This window comes from Cyprinus carpio, chromosome B10 (assembly GCF_018340385.1).
Source record: "Cyprinus carpio isolate SPL01 chromosome B10, ASM1834038v1, whole genome shotgun sequence".
NCBI lineage: Eukaryota > Metazoa > Chordata > Actinopteri > Cypriniformes > Cyprinidae > Cyprinus > Cyprinus carpio.
In genome coordinates, this window is record NC_056606.1 from 22,232,621 (window position 1) to 22,253,393 (window position 20,773).

At 33.9% G+C, this 20,773-nt stretch overlaps 1 protein-coding gene and 1 pseudogene across 1 annotated transcript; both read right to left on the minus strand.

The window, feature by feature from the left end:
• Nucleotides 1–1,946: 1,946 nt before the first annotated feature.
• Nucleotides 1,947–13,515, minus strand: LOC109067611 (annotated as a pseudogene).
• A 1,722-nt stretch (nucleotides 13,516–15,237) lies between these two features.
• pnx (posterior neuron-specific homeobox) lies at nucleotides 15,238–16,801 on the minus strand. The gene is made up of 2 exons (XM_042732012.1): nucleotides 16,373–16,801; nucleotides 15,238–15,914 (listed from the first exon to the last, which is right to left on the minus strand). Exons 1-2 carry the CDS (start codon nucleotides 16,538–16,540, stop codon nucleotides 15,504–15,506), a joined length of 579 nt encoding a protein of 192 aa, XP_042587946.1. The 5' UTR covers nucleotides 16,541–16,801; the 3' UTR covers nucleotides 15,238–15,503.
• Nucleotides 16,802–20,773: the final 3,972 nt, after the last annotated feature.

Sequence of the window (20,773 nt, forward strand, 5' to 3'; positions counted from 1 at the left end):
ATCGCATTCTCTCGTAAAAGTATTGCGTTCCCCCAAAAAAACTTTTTTGCGTTCTCTCGCAAAACCTTTGCCTTTTCCCGGAAACTTTGCATTCTCTCACAAAACATTCCTTCATTTTGACTCAAAACTATTGCGTTCCTTAAGAAACTTTGCGTTCATTCGCAAAACATCTGCTTTCACTTGCAAAATTTTTGCGTTCTCTCAAAAAAACCATTGCGTTCACCCGAAAACTTTGCATTCACTTACAAAACTCTGTTTTTGCCTCCAAAACATTTATGTTCCTCTGGGAAACTCTGTGCTTCATTTGTGCTGCAGAAGAATTAAATAAACCTAAGTGTTTTTTCCACCCACCTCAATTTTGTCACTTCTTTTATTTCCCTCGCAAAAGTTGCGCGAGGTCAAAGACGGCAATACTTCTTTTGCCGAGAGGAGGTATCTCTGTATACTTTTCTTCCACCGATCCTGCTCTCGTTTCCCTTTATAGGATTTCCAGTCGTTGGCAGCTCCTTTATTTGGCTCCATAGGGACAACATAACTCCTTAAACACGTTTACGTCTCACAGAGCCCATTAGAGCCTTAAAAATTACTCATTGGAATGGGAATGTGTGTACTCTGATTGGGAACGCACCCGTGGCACCCCTCCCCTGACCTCCGCCGCCGTCCACCAGAATACTGTTCAGCGTCTGGGAAAAGTTCTGGAAAATATCGTATCCCTCCTCTCAGTGGCCCAAAGCCCAGTTCCCCATCTCAGAGCCCTAGACAAACGAGCCATCCGCCCAATAAACAATGACTCACATGATGAATAAACAGAAATGCATGGGCGGACAGCCGAGAACAGTATTTTGTTTTGAAAAGTGTGTTCCTCAACCATCTCATAGGCCAGCTCATATGCATCAGGGTTCAGCGAGGGCACTAGATGGATGCGTACGCTCGTAACAAGGCGGTGCACTCGTGGATTGTCATCATTGTATTCCTTACAGAGGAACTGCATCAGAAGCAGCAAAAGTTCCCTGCCCAGAACTTCGTTCCCATGAAGCCCCTGCTTGTGTAACGAAATTCTGGCTCACCTTTTAAAAAACAGGGTTGACTGATTAGTTTAAACTGTTATAAAACTAGCAAACTAACATTTTTTTCAAAACAACTGGCATGTGACTAATACAATACTGTATTTGTACACAATGAGGTGCAAAAGGTTGAGACCACATTGAAAATATGGGAACTTTTAACTTGGGAATTTTTAAAGCTAAATATGTGACCCAGGACCACAAAACCCAGTCATAAGGGTCAATTTTTTGAAATTGAGATTCATTCATCATCTGAAAGCTAATTAAATAAGGTTTCCATTGAGGTACGGTTTTTTTGTTAGGAATCACGACAATAATTTTGTTCTCGAGATACAACTATTTGAAAATCTGGAATCTGAGGGTGCACCAAAAAAATCAAAATATTGAGAAAATCATCTTTAAAGTTGTCCAAATTAAGTTCATTAGCAATGCATTTTGCTAATCAAAAATGAAGTTTTGATATATTTACGGTAGGAAATTTACAACAAATATCTTCATGGAACATGATCTTTTACTTAATAATCCTAATGATTTTTTGGCATTAAAAATCTATAATTTTTGACTCATACATGTATTTTTGGCTGTTGCTACAAATATACCCCAGAGACTTTAACACTGCTTTTTGTGCTCTCAGGTCACATTCTCATTTTGTTTAAAGTCAGAGTTTTTGGTCTGGTTGCTTGATCTAGCCCTCTTGGAAACTACCTGTCTCATGTTCTTGAGGGTTTTTTGAGATGTTGTTTGTTTTGGTGTTGTTGGCTTGTTCTTCGTTGATCACCTTCATCATCTGTTTTTATACACACATATACATGAAAACTCTCGCAGCGACAGCAGCATTTTCTCACAAGACCACAAAAGCTAGTCACAAAAAGAGTTTAAACTTCACGCTGGACGTGTTTTGACGTGTTTTCGGAGCCTTAGCATTGACCCCAGTGAACCTTGAGAATAGCTGTGTTGGCTGTTAAACGTCTCACCTGTCCTCATCTCTTTGTAGTTGTGATGCCTGTAATCGAGATCATCTGTCGGTGGAACATCGTTCTCGGTTGGATAACTAGCTGGAAAGAGAAAATCATTTGAGCTATTAGACTTATGTGACAAAAATGTGATGACAAATATTTTTTTTTTAAAATTAGACATTGGATATGGAGACCCATAAGAAAAACTAATGTGCTGGTACTTCATAATCACTGACATTAAAATGTCATAATTATGAAACAAAACATTAATAATTCTGGCATTAAAAAGTCAGAATTATGACATAAAATGACAAATTATGAGATTAAAAAGAAATAAAAAAGTAGGTAAATTTTGACTCTTTGTCCTCATGACTTAGTATGTCATAATTTACTTTTTATGTCATGCTTATATGAATTAGTATGTCATTTTCCATAATTATGATTAAGTGTCAAAATGTTTCTTTTTTCTCTCGAATTATGACTTAGTATGTCATTTTATATTATCTCAGGAATTATGACTTTAGTGTGTCATATCTCATATGACATACTTTGTCTCAGAATTATGGCTAAGTATGTCATAATATAGATTTTTTTAATCACAATTATATATTTAGTAGGCCTATGTCATTTCAATTTATCTCAGAAAAATGACTGTATTTCACAACTTTATTTTTATCATAATTATTAGTTTTTAAGTCATGACATTGTATCTCATAATTTATGGCTCACATAATTATGTCATTTCAATTTATCCTCATAAATTATAAACTCATAAATACATCTCAGAATTGTCATTTTATCTCAGAATTGTGATTAAGTATGACTTAATTTGTCCTTTTTCACAATTATGACTTTTTTAACCTAATCATTTGTGACATTGTATCTGTCATAATTATGATTTAGTATGATTCATTTCAATTTATCTCAGGATTATGACTTAGTACATCATAATTCAGACTTTTCATCACAATTATTTCCTTTTTAATTCATGTCGTTTTATCTCATAATTATGACTTAGTATGTCATTTCAATTTATCTCATAAATATGATATAGTATATCAATTTAGACGTTTTAACTCATGACTTAGAATGTCATTATTTAGACGTTTGTTTATCACAATAATGTATTTTAACTCATAATTGTTTACTTTTTATATCAGAATTAATGATTTAGTATGTCATTTAAAATTTATCTCAGAAATCTGACTTAGTATGCCATAATTTAGACTTTGTATTATAATTATTACTTTTTAACTCTTAATCATAATCATGACTATGTAATTTCAGTTTATCTCATAATTTTGACTTTCTATCTCATAATTTTGACTTATCTCAAAATGATCACTTAGTATATAATTATGACTTTTTATCTCATAACTTTTTAATCTGTGATTTAGTATGCCATAATTTAGACCTTTTATCTTGTAATTATGACTATTTATCTCATAATTATGACTTTTTATCACATAATTATGACTGTCTCAGAATTTACATTTTATTTCAGAATTATGACTTAGCATTTCAGTTCAGACTTTTTAAGTTCATGATTTTAGTATGCTATCATTTAGACCTTTTATCTCGTAATTATGGCTTTTATCTCATAATTAGGATTGATATTATATAAATGTATTTCGTAGCATATACATCAAACTAATGAGTACTCTGTCCAGTGGACTAAGGTGAGAGCTGCAGTGCCCTTACTGGGTAACGGGCAGCCGAGCACCTCAAGCCTCATACACAGGCTCCCGTTCCAGCTCTGCGGGAGGATACGGATGTAACGCGCCACAACTGGATAAGAGAACTCTGTCATTACTGGTGTGTCTTTATCCACATTCCCATAAAAGAGCTGTAGAATAAAAACAACAACAACAGGATTTGGCTAAAAACAAATATTTAAAACTAGTCAAAATCTTAAAATGTTCTGTTGTTATGTATGCATGATGCTTGATTTTAATATACAGAGGTGGCCAAAATGATTATAACACTAGTATTTTCTCCAGCTAAAACAATAGTTTTAAGTCAGTTATTTCTAATCTTTTTCTGTAGCTGTGTCAGTAGGAAATATCAGATTGCATTTCCCAATATTCATTTTGCCATTAATCGCAATAATCCAGTGAGATTTTTTGTTTGCTTCACACAGAGATCTGATCTGATCATCATCACTCTGTCTGGAGTTAACATGAAGAAACAGAACAAACTGAGACAGACTAAATCCCAGAAGAACTGTGGCAATGTCTCCAAGATGCTTCAAGAAACCTTACCTGCAAAGCTTCCTGAAAAAACTATGCACAAGTGCACCCCCCCCCCGAGGGCAAAAGCTGCTTTAAACGCAAAGGATGCTCACACAAAATGCTGATTTCATTTAGTTAATAAAAGTTTAACTGAATAAAGAAAATCTATTTTATGACATTATTTTTGACAGCATCACTTTTACAGCATTAAGTGTCCTAAAACTTTTAACAGATTTCTTGAAGCATCTTGGAGACATTGCCACAGTTTCTTCTGGTTTGAGTCTGTCTCAGTTTGTTTCTGTTTCTTCATGTGCCTCCAGACAGACTGATGATGATCAGATCAGATCTCTGTGTTTTAGCAAACAAAAATCTTCACTGGATATATTACAATTAATGGCAAAATGAATGTTTGGAAATGCAATCTGATAATTTCCTACTGACACACTACAGAAAAAGATAGAAATAACTGACTTAAAACCATTTTTTAGCTGCCGAGAATACTAGTGTTCCAATCATTTTGGCCACCACTGTAGATTTATGCTGTTTTTACATAAAGTATATGTGAACTGACCCACTCAGCATAACCATCATGAAGCACCGTCCAATCACGACTGTCGTTACTGAAGGCCACAAAATATGATGACACAAAGTCATCACTAGAAGAGAGAATGATTTGCCAGTTTAGGTGTCTCATTTTCTTTCTTGTGATCAGAAAGAGTCCAAATGTTTTAAATGGTGTCCTTACTGTGTATCCGAGCTCCTGCCCTGCGTGATGACGCCGGTGAACTCAACCTCTCGACGGGCGTTCACCTGAAACCAGTGCTCCTTCTCCTCTGTATCAGCACACCACGCACCGCCGTAAACATCGTCCTCATCAGCTGAACTCTGGAATGGGGGGATCACTTCAAAATCTTTTTTTTTTTCATGCATTCATATACAGATATTCCCTCAGGTGATGAGGAGGGGAGATCAGACATTAATGCAAGCCAGACTTGAGCTTGCATTGCTCATATGAGCAGCACAGCTCAATATCCCTTACCAAAAGTAGTATGCTTCAAGTTTATTTTATTAAGTATACTTAAGTAAAGTTCAAGTATATTTTTAAGTATACTTTATGTAGCAAATATACAAATATCAGTGTTCTAGTAGTATACTTGTAAGTGTACTGTTTCAATACTCCTTGGGGACTAAATTGGCCACAAATATCGTATATAAAAGTACACTTTTAAGTATACTTTTAAGTATAACAGTAGCAAACTTTGAGTACACAACTAGTTTACCTTGATGGTTTGTAGTTTGTACAGCAATTATACTAAAAGTGAACTTATAGGTATACTGATAGTTTACTAATTAAATACTTTGTACACTTTGAAGTATAGTCTCAGTAAACTACTAGTTTAGTAGTTTTGTACTGCTGGTATACTCATAAGTTTTCTTTAAGTGAACTTTACATCATACTTTAAGCATATGACTATGTCCCTATTTAGGTTTTATTTGTATATATTTTGTTATATGAATATCTGAACATTCAAAACATCCCAAAGAAAGAACAGGGTATCTGCTTGCTAAACCGAAAACATTTTATTCTAGCTTCATGCATTCTTTTTTTAAACACTTTAATGTGGGGTAAGTTTAATAAAATATAAAGAAATAACATTTTGAACAAAAAGACTATGAAAAAGGAATATGAATTGGATTCAGAATGACAATCAAAACGTAGATGTATTTGATCAACTCCCCAAAGCTTGACTGTAATTATTATCTCTTCATCGGTCGACATTTTATTCCATAACCTTACAGTTTTGATGCTGTTCCATATCAGATGATCGTGTTAGATTACATGTGTTAGTATCTGTTGTTTCTTTTTCTTCACTTGTGTTTTTTTTTTGGAAATTCTGTACAGAAGATGTGTATAGCGCCCTCTACTGTATAACAATGAAAACATGGATTCTAGGAGCACAAGTATAGTTCAAATATATTTAGACTTTTTGTAAGTATAAGTCAAGTATACTTAAATGTCATTTTAAGTGTATTTCTGAGAAGTACATGAAGCCCATTTCTGAGAAGTACACAAAAAGTAAACTAAAAGCATACTTTCCTATATTTAAGTTTAAGAGAAGTATACTAATAGCACACTTGAATATACTTCTTTTCGTAAGGGATGTCTTACTTAGCTGCTCTCAGAAGTACTATAGCAGTTTTTGGTTTGAATTATTAAATAACCTGTTTATTATTTTTGCTTTGATAAATCATTTTACCTCTCAGATAAATGTATCTTAATTTTAATTCTAGGTTAAATCATTGTACTAGAACAAGATTAAGATAAACAAGATAAAGCACTGGAGTATTTTTAAGCATCTTTGCTCTTAATTTTTTTAACTGATACAAAATCAATCCTGTAGGTGGTGTGTAAAAACGTTCATAATCATATTCAAATCATATTGTCTGCACTTGCTGTCGAATAGAACATTCCAGACTAACCCATAGTTTTCTGTTGGGGGGTGAAGATCCTACTTTATGTTCTTGTGCCACAATCAATTATCTTTGAAGCATATTTTGATGGATTGTAATAGTTTAAAGCAGCACTATGAAACTTTAAGAGCTCTATTATTTTGGTTAATAAACAGAACTGCACACATCCAGCGGAAGAACATTCTAACCGGAGCTACTTCTCTAATAAGTCTATGGCGATTCACTCAGGTATGTGTTATTCCGCAGCGATGACGACCAGACCAGGCTACAATAGTCCAAAAATAATCACTTATTATAAATGTACCGTAGTGATTCGGGATAACACAAAACGCATGATGTACTCGCTCATTATAAACATTTAGCAAATTTTGAACACAGAAAAAGTTACATAGTGCTGCTTTAAAGTCTGTCAGAACTCTTTATTTTTCTGTTGACTCTTATGGAAAGTTTTTTTTTAATGAAGTGAGGCCAGATTTAGTTTTAGAATTTGTATCTAAGATCAAATTTAAAAACCTTCGTAGCTCGCATGACGTTAAATCACAAACAATCATACAATAAATGTATTTATTTATTTTTTGGCACAGCTATTGTCAATGTGCAACATCTGAATTATTGTAAAACTATAATGTGATATGATTGTTTATGTACCTGCATGTTCAGACGTCCTCTCAGAGCCGAATATCCATGATGAGACGCAGAAGATGCCAGTATTTGATCATCCTCCACTCGATGAGACTCCATGCCAAGCGGAGGACACTCTAAAAGACAGGAAATACTCTCATTCTTTCTGTGATAAGAGCACTGACAGCTCTCTCAGAGCGCTTGTATTCTAGACACTGACTGTCTTTCATTTTTTTACAGAGGAAAACCATTTGTGCTGAAGCTGGAGCCAGCAGTGGTTCTAGCCAGCCCGAGTCCAAAAGGCCGAACTCCAGCTGGAAACCTAAACCTTTGTGTGGGGGAAGAACATGTCGGCTCTGAGTTTGTTCACTGAACTCACAGAATACCAATTCTGCGCTCACAAAACCCCACTTCTCTAAGAGGCCGTGTGTTTCTGCTCTGATTATAATGTGATTTGTGGCTGTTTTCCAGAAATACTCACTCTTTGGCTCGGCGTAAGGAACCGTCTGCTTTCTCTTCTCCTCCTCCTCCTCTTCCCACATCTTCCGTAGTTTTTCCGCTGTGTAAGGGAATGGAGAGACTGCGACTTGAAACAGTTGGTTGTTTTTAGCCTTGTTTCATAGTAAATCTATTCAATCAATGCCAGCACAATTCTAAGTGTGCTAAAAAAACATGTATTTGTGTCTAGTTTTCCTGTAAAAAGTAACTGCCAGTGGGTAAGAAAAACACGTTTTTTTTATGTTTTAGCCTTATTTCATTATAAATCAAATAAATTCAGTAAATTCTAGCACTGTTGCTTTAAAGAGCTATGTGGGTAAAAAAAAACAAACAAACTTGATTTTGGTCTAGTTTTCCATTGCAAAAAAAAAAAAAAAACTGAAAATAAAGAGAGGTAAATGTGCATTAAAAAAATGCACTCGATAAGTTTGTAATTTATTGTTATTTCATCAGTTTCCATTTTTTTATAAATATATATATCCTGCTTATAATTATCATATAATTGGGTGTATTAAGAACATATATGGGATTTCACCCAAAATCAATTAAAAAATAAAATAAAAAAATTGTATTTAGCTTAAAGAAACAAACTGTTTTGCATTATTTAAATGTTTACATTTTTCATAGTCATGCATGCGAATTTTTTTTTTTTTTTTGGTCATAGTAAATCTTAGTAAAACAAAAATACTAACCGGACAGCTAAATGCTTTCTAATGAATAAATCAAAGGGCATTTTCCACTACTGCAGACCACCCAAAAGCTGGCCACAACCTACAGCACGCATGCAATAAAAGCACATTCTCTTTCATTTTAACAAACATTAAATTGATTTACACACCCTTCTCCTCTTTGGCCTTTCTTGCTTTCTCCTGCTCTTCCTCCAGCTTCTTTGCCGCCACTAAATTTTCAGAAAAAAAGTAAATTAGGATAAAAATATACTAAACATTAGAAATGACAGTTTCAAGCTGTCTGATAGAGCCGATTTAATATAAAAGATTGAAATGGTGCAAACGTACAGTCAGAATAATCATATTCCTCATACCAAGGGGCAACTGTTCGAGGAGTGGTAGTGGATTCCTCTAGATGGGGAAAAATACATTTATTTGACAAATGTGATTGAAAGAGAACATAACATGTTATTTATTTGCATTGCATTTCTTGCTCATTTTGTTTTTGCATTCTCACCTTAGTGTATAAATGAAATTGCATGTAAAATAAGCTTTTTATTTTGTCTGAATAAAATGTGAGTGATGTTTATGGGTGCAGAACTACACACCGTGATAAAGTGTTTTGTTATGTGGCCGTTTTTTGTTTTTGTTTCCCAGACTTTTCTGGTGTAAACTGGCGCTTAAATACCTGGGATTGGTAAGTATATACTTGGGTCATCAGTGCTAGCGGGCTTCTTGACTTTAGGGATGAGGTCCGGTTCTGGAACTTCATCTGTCAGATGATAAAAGCTTATTAGCCTATTAGAGGTATTTTCAGAATCTGATTCTACATTCTTAAAAACAAATATTCTAAAAGGGTGTTTTCACAGTGATACCAAAACACCCGTTTTCCTCAAAGAACCTTTCAGTGAAAATTTTATAAAATAACTTTTTTCTTAATGCGAAGAACATTAAACTAAAGCAGTGGTTCCCAATGATGTGTAAAATGTTCCACTAATTATTATATATAAAAATGTTTTTAAATCATATGCTAAACAGTTAAATAAAAGTGTTATTGACAGAAGTCTACCAGGTCTCCAGACTGGGAACTAAATGGATAGCCTTTGTGTTTCAATGGTCATTAGCATCGTAAATCCTCAAAAGTTTTTTAAATTTTGACTTTTTTTTTTAAACATGAATGTACATTTGTAACACTATATTTTGTATTATATCATCTTTGCATCAAATTATATATATAATATATAAAAAAAGAAATAGTTAACGCTAACGTCTTCTGACTTCTGACTGCTCTCTCATTTTTTTTCCTTTGATTTAAAGTCATGAAAACACTATCGTGGAGTTTTTCTTTTGCTGTTTGAGCAAATGGGAATGCAAAAAATATATTTGTGGTACTCTCCCATTCACTACCCTCGAAGTTCAACCAACTATGACGACTTCCGCTGTTGAGAAATACGTAAATGTGAAAAAAGGGTCTATAGTAAGTAAATCCACCTCACCAGTTAGTTACTATTAAACAGTGACGCTATAGAACTACTGCAAAAATGCAAGTTCAAAGACAGGATTTTAAAGGGAAAAAATCATAGGGAAAAATGCAACGCTCAATATGGCCGCTCTATCGCAGGAAGCCCCGCCTTCTGAATGTAAGAGCCAGTCGCTAATTGTTAAAGTCTAAAAATGTTCCTCATGAAGCCAAAGATGCCAATAAACAACCTTTTTAGGAGTGTGTGTTTGTGGCGACAAACGTACGTCGGGCGTCCCAGTAATCCGGATCGTGCTCTTTGATTGTAGGTGGTGTAATTTCGCCTTTCTTGCTGTGGACGTCTACTGTACGTTAAATACCAAAGAAAGACACCAAAGAGAAAGTGTGAATAGCAGTGTTTTGATAAGAAAACAGCAGCTAAAAGGCTGGAATACAATATTTGTATGTATAGATTTTTGTCCTGATTAGTTGATGCTAGTTCACGAAAGTCAGTAGCCAGTTTGCATATTGATACCTACAGAAAATTGCATAGTGGATGATGGACACGGACTCTGATTTTTAAGCTTCAGGCTGTATCATTCCATCCAATCGAAAGAAGTCGTGTTTTATATTATGGGGCAATTTTACAACACATTATTTTTATGTTCTGTTTTTCCTCTGCAAGCATTTACAAAGTCGCTAAGTGTATACCTAGTGTTTTTTAAATATTTTTTTTTTATAGTTGTGTTGTGTTTTAGAGTGTGTACATATAACCAAGTCTGCTAATTCAGTTTTTACATCCTGTCTAATTGAGGCCATATGAAATTAAAGGTAAAGTATGTCATTTCTGCACTACCATTATCCTGAGGATTTCTATGTGGTTTCTTCTCCACGCTCAAGATCTGGTCTCAAGTCCCTTCTTTTAAGTAAGTATGTGGGATTTTTTTTTGCCAGTGTTTACACTCCTGAGGAAGTCAGTCAACTAATGACTTATAATTAGACCCACTCTCAATCTGTGTTTGTAAACAGCTCCAAAGGTTTCAAGATCTAAAATTAGCTCAGGAAGTTTTAATTGTGAGTGTGCTGTGTTGTATTTGTTGTCATACCATGATCTGGGCCAATGGGTTTCTCAATCTCTGTTTCCTTTGGCTCTGTTGGAAATACTGAGCACAGAGACTGTATTTAAAGACTTTTAAAGACCACAATAGCATTTACTTTAAAATAATAATGTGCTGAAGATTGAGTAAACATACACGTTGTCCCATCCCAGCTCCAGCAGCAGTTTCTCCTCCTCTTCCTCCATGGTTGGCTTTCTGGTTTGGTTTAGTTGCTCTAGTCGTTGTTTGTTGTGGTGGGCTTCGGTGCTTTCGGCTTTTTGGTGGGTTTTGGAGGCTTGGGTTTCTTGGTGGGCTTGGGGGGCTTGGGTTTCTTTGTTGGTTTTGGGGGTTTGGGTTTTTTGGTGGGCTTCGGTTTCTTAGCTTTGGCTTCCTTCTCAGCCGCCTTCTTTGCCTTGGCTAGACAATAAATGAAGGAATTATAACCACTGTCATGCAAGTTGTTTTTCTATACCCTTAATTCACAGAAAACTGTCCAAAATTATGGAAGAATGTTAACATTAAACTAATGAATTACAGCATGAAGGCTCCAAGGAAAAATCCTGCTGACAAACAAACAAGGTCAATGTTTCAGCTATATTTGTCTTTATTTGTGAATGCATGTTAAAAGATATGATACTTTTCCATAAAAGGATACTCAGCTCTCTCTCCCAAATGTCCATGGGATAAATGTAAGCAAACACAACTGAGATATAAAAGAAGTCTAATTTGTGCTTTTCTTTTGTACAGGCGCTGTTTTATCTTCACATGAAGAAGTCACACTGGTATATTTAGACGACGGCTTTATGTCAAACATAGTTGTTCACATTTAACAAATCAAAGCTTTTATAAAGTTTTACAGTTGTCATAAACTGCTGAAAACACTCTGACCGTGAAAGCAATGCTTGAAATACTATCTGATCAAATCCAGACAGTTGGAAACATAATAAATCACTGCTTAGCTTGGATGAATTACTACACAAGCTTATTTTTAAAGGCTTACTGGCAGCACAGAGTTACCAAAAAAACTTTTTAATATATTTATAATGTTTTTTTCTAGACAGCAATGAGATTGCATGTAAATAAATACTAAAAATGGAAACTTTATGCTTTTGCTTCTGAGAAAAACATGCAGTAATGTGTCAGTGTCTCAAATAAGATACATTGAGCTGCTCCACATTCATTTTACAGCTTTATACTCGTACTAAGTTGGCTCAGAAAGTTCGGGAGAATCATCTGAGATAAAGTTGATACTCTAATGTGAGATAATTGAGATCTTCCGAGCTACAAAAGAGCAATAAAAACTCCCTCAGGATGCTGTGTAACTTCCTTTTGTTAATGATTTTCAGGCCATGCTACTGAAGGAGAACTGTCACACACACACACACACACACACACACACACACACACACACACACTGCTGTCTCAAACAGATCAGATTTAAGCAAGTGTTTCAATTCAAACCAAATGTCGGCTCTGTCTCTCTTCCTGTCTGTGTTTCCCAAACCTCACAGGACAGAGAAGCCTGTAGAAGGTTTGTTTTCATATTCAAGACCCGTGATGTTTTCAAAAACCATCTGTGATTGTAATTCAACCCTTTCCGAGCCCAAAACTGTAATTTCATTCCCACATGCCCCCTTCATCACAGTTTTTTCCAGATGAAAGACAAAAAGAAGAAAAAACCAGCAGCAGAAAGTATGTCAGTGGACTGACCAGTCATGGTTTCGCTAAAAAACGTTGCATAACCTCAAAGGAGCCAGTGAAGCTTTTGGTTAAGCCAGTTATCTGTCATCATGACAAAGCACAGCCTTCTCCTACATGAAACTGGGCTGCAACCACCAAAAATCTCACTATGTACAGTCTAAATGTCTTATTCTACTGAATGTTTAGCATTTTATGAAGCAACTTACCAGCTAACAGCTCCTCAGGTGTCTTTTTACCCTTTGGTTTTTGTTTTTCAACCATCTCTTCTTCTCCAGGCTCATCCATCTGAGTGTCTTCTGAAAATCCATCCTCTACATCTTCTCTTTTTGAATTAATCTCACTGTTTTGGCTCATTTGGATGCTCCTTGTTCTCTGGTTGGACTTGGCAGCGTTAACCAACTCTTCATTGATAACCAATGACAAAATCCAGCACAGGGCAAATAAAGTTGCACACAGAGGAACCCTCGGTGCCTGCATGGTCCTCTGCAATCTTCTTCACCAAATTCTTCTACAGTTTACAGATGGTGTCTTTTTCAGTGGTAAGTGTGCGGCAATTGGAAAAACAAAAGCTGGTCAGCTGGGACTCGTCAGATTGTCTATGAAGACAAGTTCATCCAAATGTTTGGAGATTGCTGGAGATGGAAACAGCGGAGCTAGTGTGAAGGTCGCATGTAATGGAGATAGTGGCTGTTTTTCTCTCTTCTAGTGGAATGGAATTCCGCTGACATCCCCCTCTGAGTGAGTGAGGAGGAGGACAAAACCCAAGGAAAAAAGAGGAGGAGACAGAGAGAGAGAGAGAGAGAGAGAGAGAGAGAGAGAGAGAGAGAGAGAGTCCTAAGTACACTTTCAACCATTCCAAAGAATTTTTGCTCACCAAGGCTGCATTTATTTGATCAAAATTACACTAAAAACAGTAATATTGTGAAATATTATTACAATTTAAAACAGATGTTTTCTATTGTAATATATTTAATTCAAAGCTGAATTTTCAGCATCACACTCCAGTCCTCAGTGCCACACGATCCTTCAGAAATCATTCTAATATGCTCAAGAAACATCTCTGACTATTATCACAATGTTGAAAACAGTTGTGCTGCTTCATATTTTTGAGGAAAAAGTGATACATTTTATTTTTCAGGATTCTTTGATGAATATAAAAATTCAAAAGAACAGCATTTTTGTTTTTTTAAAATAGGATCTTTTGTAGCATAATAAATGCATTTCTTCCCATTACAATAATTAGATGTTTAGGATAATGTGTTTGTTAAAACTTAATAATTCTTAAAATTGGCAAAATATAACTGGAAAACTGACCTTGTCAGTGTGGTCTCCCCTATTAGAAAGTTCATATTTAAATGAAGCACACCTGGTTTTATTCAGCAAGCCTTTTTTAATGCTTTTATTATAAGCTTTTTTTAATTGAGCAAATGAGACGACACAAGTGGACTAAAGCCATTGAGTAAAATAACACCTAAATGTTCTTTGAAGAGAGTCTTGTTTGCAGAAATATCACAGATCCGGCCTGGTTTTATCAGTTGTTCTTCCTTTATATTTTTTCTCTTAATCTTCAGTGGTTGTCGAGCATGTTTGCCTTGAAGAGCTAATATATTTTCCATGACTCCATTCCTGCTTTAACTGGCATGAAGCAAACTGATTCAGGAAAATAAAAGAATTGTCTATGGTTCTCTCAAAACCACGAAAAAGCAGCTATTTATTGATGTGCCAGTGGACATCTGATGTTAACCGAACGCATGTGCAGAATTACAGACAGATGTGTTCCTGTTTGACTCATTTGGAGTCATTTCAAACGTTTGCTCATGTTCATCATCTTCTTCCATCATGAGCCAGGAGACTACATCCGTGAGTCACTTCTGCGCTTATCATTGGATTTCCTGTCTGTCACATGTTTCTGCCCTCCATATGAAAATCAGCCTGCTTTTAATTCACTCGTTTGTGAGTCACGTTCTTCGTTATGTTGTTTTTATATTGACTAACTGTAGTACTGTATAAGATTTCCATTCAAACTAAAAGCATAAATTTAGGCCATCTTTGAAACGCCTCTCGGGCATGCAAGTGCTGCTCTTATCTCTTTGAATGGAGAAACATAAAATTCTCTGACAACAACTGTCTCATAAATGTTGTTAATTTTGCTCAAATAGCGTTATAATAAATTTATTTCTCAGGCTAGATCAGCCAGTGCGCATGCGCAGTCCTAAGCTCACGTCTCGTCAGTTTATCGGCGCAGACACTTTTTTAAATTTTTTTTTTTTATTACTTTTTGATTTATTTTATTTCTTATAATATGTAATTGGTCACAGTCACACTTTGTGCATTGTGATCACCAAAGCAAATCTTAAGGCGCTCTTATGAGAACATATACATTTATGTTTCCAAAATGGCAAAATAAGATAATAGCAGTCAAAAATGCTAAAATATAAACTTTATTGTGGCTCTTACATTTACTTACATTTAAAATGTGTTTAAAATACAAATGTTAAAGACATTATAAATAAAAAATAATGCAAAAAAAAAAAAAGATGACATTATTATAAAAAAGTTAAATATTACATTAAATATATTGCTAGTGTTCTTTCATTCCTTAAAATAAACTTTCTTCAATGGAAATTCTTCAAGAACTTTCAAGGGTTCTAATTTACAGATTTAAAAAGTTCTTGATTCTTCAGCTCAGTCTACTGGTCTCATCCCAAAAGAAGTAGAGGATAAAATGTTCAAAGATCAGAACATCAGGAGGGTGTGGTGATGGTGAGGTGTGTTCAGGTACGGTGTTTGTGGTGTGTAATAATGCACAGGATTTGCATGATGTCCAGGCAGCGCATAGATGAATGAGTTTTGCGTGAACGCTGGACTTGCGCAGTGGTTCTGCTCCTCTCCTCCTTGACCTTCTTGTTCCTTCTTCCATTTGGTGCGTCGGTTCTGAAACCAGATCTTGACCTGTGTTTCGGAGAGACGGAGGGCCGTGGCGATGCAGTGGCGCTCAAACACAGACAGATAGTGGCTGTTCTGGAAGCTTCGCTCCAGGATGCGCAGCTGATCCAGTGTGAACGCGGTGCGGATGCGCTTCGATTTCCCCTTCGCACCAGAAACACTGGGCATGTTTGAATCTGCCGAGTTTTCAGATGCAGTCATCTTGTCACTGTCTTTATTTGCAAGTGCACAAACTGAAATGTAAGAAAAAATTGTCATATTATTATAATAATAATATAATATTAATGTGTGTATATATATATATATATATATATATATATATATATATATATATATATATATATGAAGAGTTAATTTGCAAAAACAAAAATCATTATTTTTTATTGTGTATTCCAATTAATCTCAAACTGCAGAAAATAACTAAAAAAAATTAGCTAACTAACACAATAAAACAATTAAAACATGATAACATAATTTTTTGAAAAAAAAAAAAAAATTGAGTTATCTGTTTTTGCAAATAAACTACACACACACACACACACACACACACAAACACACACACACACACATATATATATAACTTACAGTGAAATATGTTGCACCGACCAACACTAATATGCTGCTTAACTTTCTGAAACACATGACTGGCTGAGACTCACTCGAGATTTCCCGCGTGTTGATGTCTCTCTGCGTCTCCTGATTCTTCCTGTGAATTTGGAGGGATCCAGAATGTCTGCGATGGAAAAAGAGGTTTTTCCCAGCACTGGTGAATTGCCAGTTTCTTCACGCATCCTGACAGTCGCTTCAAGAGCAGCAAGTGTGTCCATCTCCGTGTCCTCAGATCGCTTATATACAGCTCAGACAGACGCGTGTAACATTAACATGTTAAAGGATCTCAGCGAGTTTAAACCAGACCCTCAAACTCCTCCTTTACACGCTTTAACATCTGAATGTGTCTCAGTGGGTGACACGCTTCCTTTGCCATTTATTGCCCTGCATCTGGTTAAAATGTCTCCTTTTCTGAAGAGTCGTGTAGTTTTTTGTACCAGAGCTTGTCGGTATTTGCAGTTGTGTGATTTTACGGTGTGGTCGAGCGCGTGAGAAGCTGTTGTGATGCTAATAAGTCTTCCAGAAATAGCCTGTTAAAGTTACTTGTTTTGAAGAAATGTAAAACAAATAAATAAATAAAAAGTTTTATTTCATCAAATATTTAGGCTACATAATAAAAATGAAATAATGCAAACTGCAAAAGCATAAAATAGTTTTCATAAAAATAATATATTTAAAAATATATTATATATATATACATACAGTACAGGTCAAAAGTTTGGAAACATTACTATTTTTAATGTTTTTGAAAGAAGTTTCTTCTGCTCATCAAGCCTGCATTTATTTGATCAAAAATACAGAAAAAAAAAATGTAATATTGTGATATATTATTACAATTTAAAATAATTGTTTTTAAATTTATTATACTTTAAATTATCATTTATTTCTGTGATGCAAAGCTGAATTTTTAGGATCATTATCACATGATCCTTTAGAAATCATTCTAATATGATGATTCATTATCAAAGTTGGAAACAGTTCTGCTGCTTAATATTTTTTCAGAACATGTGATACTTTTTTAGGATACTTTGATGAATAAAAAAAGTAAAAAAAAAAAAAAAAAAAAGAAGCTACGCTTAGTTTTTTTAAAATATAAATATTTTGTAATAACAATATACACTACTGGTCAGTAATTTGGGGTCAGTATTTTTTTTTCTTTTTTTTTTAAATAAAATCAATACTTTTATTCAGCAAGGATGTGTTAAATTGAAAAAAGTGATAGTAAAGAAAATATATTATTAGAATTTTTTTTTTTATATTGAATAAATGCAGTTCTTTTTAACCTTTTATTCATCAAATATATTAGACAGCAGAACTGTTTCCAACACTCATAATAAATCAGAATATTAGAATGATTTCTAAATGATCATGTGATAGACTGGATGTTACATGTGACACTGAAGGCTGGAGTAATGATGCTGAAAATTCAACTTTGCATCACAGGAATAAATTATTATTAATTATTATAAGTATATTCAAATAGAAAACTATTATTTTAAGTTGTAATAATATATCACAATATTACTGTTTTTTTCTGTATTTTTGATCAAATAAATGCAGGCTTGATGAGCAGAAGAGACGTCTTTCAAAAACATTAAAAATAGTAATGTTTCCAAACTTTTGACCTGTACTGTATGTAAATTGTAAATATGCATTTAGCTCCTCTACAACTGAGCAACGTTTATACAATACAAAACAAATACATGTATTTTCTAATTTATTAAGCACTTCAGAAAAGCTTTGTGTATATATATATATATATATATATATATATATATATATATATATATAGAGAGAGAGAGAGAGAGAGAGAGAGAGAGAGAGAAAGAGAAAACATATTTTTGTCATTTTGTGTATATTTATGTGTATTTGTTTTAATTGACATAATATTTGCATCATTTAATACATTTTTTAAAATAATAAAATATTTGTTTTTTTATTCAAACCAAAGATAAAACTGATAGAAATAGGCAGACAGTCTCAAAACTGAGCAACAGTTAAGCATTTCAATACAATATAACTGAATGCAAAATGCATGGATTCTCTTGTTTAAAAACATTTTAGGAATGCTTTAGACTTTGTGTAAAGTTATGTGTAATTGTTTAAATAGCCATATTAACCCCTTATGCATGCAAATAAAGTTTTTTGGGGGTAATTTAATGTTCTAAAGCATCTAATGCAGCAGGAAGTGTGCTGGTCTCTGGCGGGATGAGTGTGTGCTCAGTAGGAGCCTCCAAACAAAGGTCTTATGATGCTGTAAATAATGGCTGAAGGCTCCAGAGGTGGCCCTCGGCGGCAGCTGCCAGCCGTCAGCACCATCTATACTGCTGGTATTCACTGCTCGAGGCTTCGCCGGCCCACCGGGACAATTAGCAGATGTCACCCGTGTCTGTGACCCTGCCTGACCTGCGCCTTTGTCCCGGCGGTGAGGATGAGGAGGAGTATCAGCGAGGGGCCTTCAGCTCCATCACACAGCTCAAAACACATTAACCTCATTAACCTGCGCTGCTTCTGTCTTACACTCTTTTGAAGTTAAACTCATAGAAATTATTGACCACCGCATGGGTCACCAAAGTGGATTTTAATATAGGCCTATTATTTAAAAAAAGGCTCGAAATGATCTTGAAATGCTCAGATATGTGGATTTTATCCTGTTGGATACATAATCTTGAATGTTTCATAATCTATTTTTTAAAACACTTTGTTATAATTTGCTGTTGAATGAAAAGCTACTGTGATGCTAATTAATCAGTTAATTAATTAATTAACTAACCAAAGCCTTCCAGAAGAAAAGTACTGATGTCTCTGGAATTGCATGTTTAAGTTATGTAATATAATATAACATAATGTAATATTTATTACTATTTATTTAATAAAATATTTAATAATATATTTGTTACATTACATTTAACATACATTTTTCTCAGTATATATATATATATCATATATATATATATATATATATATATATATATATATATATATATATATATATATATATATATAATTAACAATTATATTAATTCTAAGTAATTAATTAAATTATAAATATGTAATATTAATATTTTATTAAATAAATAGGTCTTATATTTTTGTTTTAAGTGAATTTGTATTAAATTAAATACACTATATATTATGTAATTAAGAATTATTTATATATACATTAATGTGTATATATTATATATTGTGACATATACACTAAATATAAAATAAAAACTGCATACACATTTTAATATTTTATTGCTATATTGTTTACTTTTAGTATATATTCAAATTAAACAAAGAATGTAAAAATAATATTAAATCTATCTATCTATCTATCTATCTATCTATCTATCTATCTATCTATCTATCTATCTATCTATCTAAGGTTTTCAGTTTAAACAAAAATTTTTTAAGATTGTTTTTTTTTTTTTTAATATATTTTTTTATTTTTTTTTTTTATTTAATATTTAACTTTTATTTAAAAATGTTCTAGGGATTTCTGCATGATGTCAAATATGTATTCCATCTGAAAATTATCTTGAACATTTGATCATCTTTGTTATACACTTTGTCCTTGTACTTTGTAATTTTTGGCGTGTTTGTTGAACGTAAGGGTCGTCGTGTCTGTAGTTCACAGATGGCCAACAATACATCAGCGAGATAAAACAAAACACGACAAGTATCTGAAGAATCCTCTCTCCATTCCATCAGCAGGCCTAACAACAGCATTGTCCTGCACTTTCACACAAACAAAGGGCCGCTTTAGTGGTAATGGATGTTTAAAGCGTGTTTTACAGGTTTACGATGGAGTTGATGTCCACGGTGCACTGAGAGAAAGAGACGCTGTGATTTGTGGGAAGAGTTTGTTTGCATGTCGTTCAAGCATCTGTCCTCACAGGAAGAAACGCCACCACACTTCTGCTGTTAAACACTTCTTTACTACAAACAAATAAACAGCCTTATAGGACAAATAATCTCATTTTTTAAGACTGCTGCAGTGATGCATTACAGTGAGAGAAAACTGTGTTAAAAATGCAATTAAGTAGCCTAGTTTTAATAAAATGAATGAATGAATGAATAAATAAATACCTTTCAAAGTAATGGTTTTGTTAAATAAAGGATATAGTTAGTATTTATATGTGAATGTTGTTTTTGAATGTATGAATGTTGTTTTTTTTAATATATTTTACTAATAATTTTACTACTAATAATTCAAACAAATAGGTTTGCCTGTACAGTAAACAAACAAACAAATCTGAAATGGTTGAAGACTGCTGCAGTGATGGCTTTGTGTAAGACAAATTATTATTGAAATTACTGGTGGTGAAGAAAAAAGAAAAACAGCATTCTTATATTAAACATTAATAAAAAAAATATTGAAATCTCTACTATATTTTACTATAGAAAAAAATCAAATAAAAATCTATTGGAATAGCCTGTTTTCTATAATTCAGGCTTTATTGTAA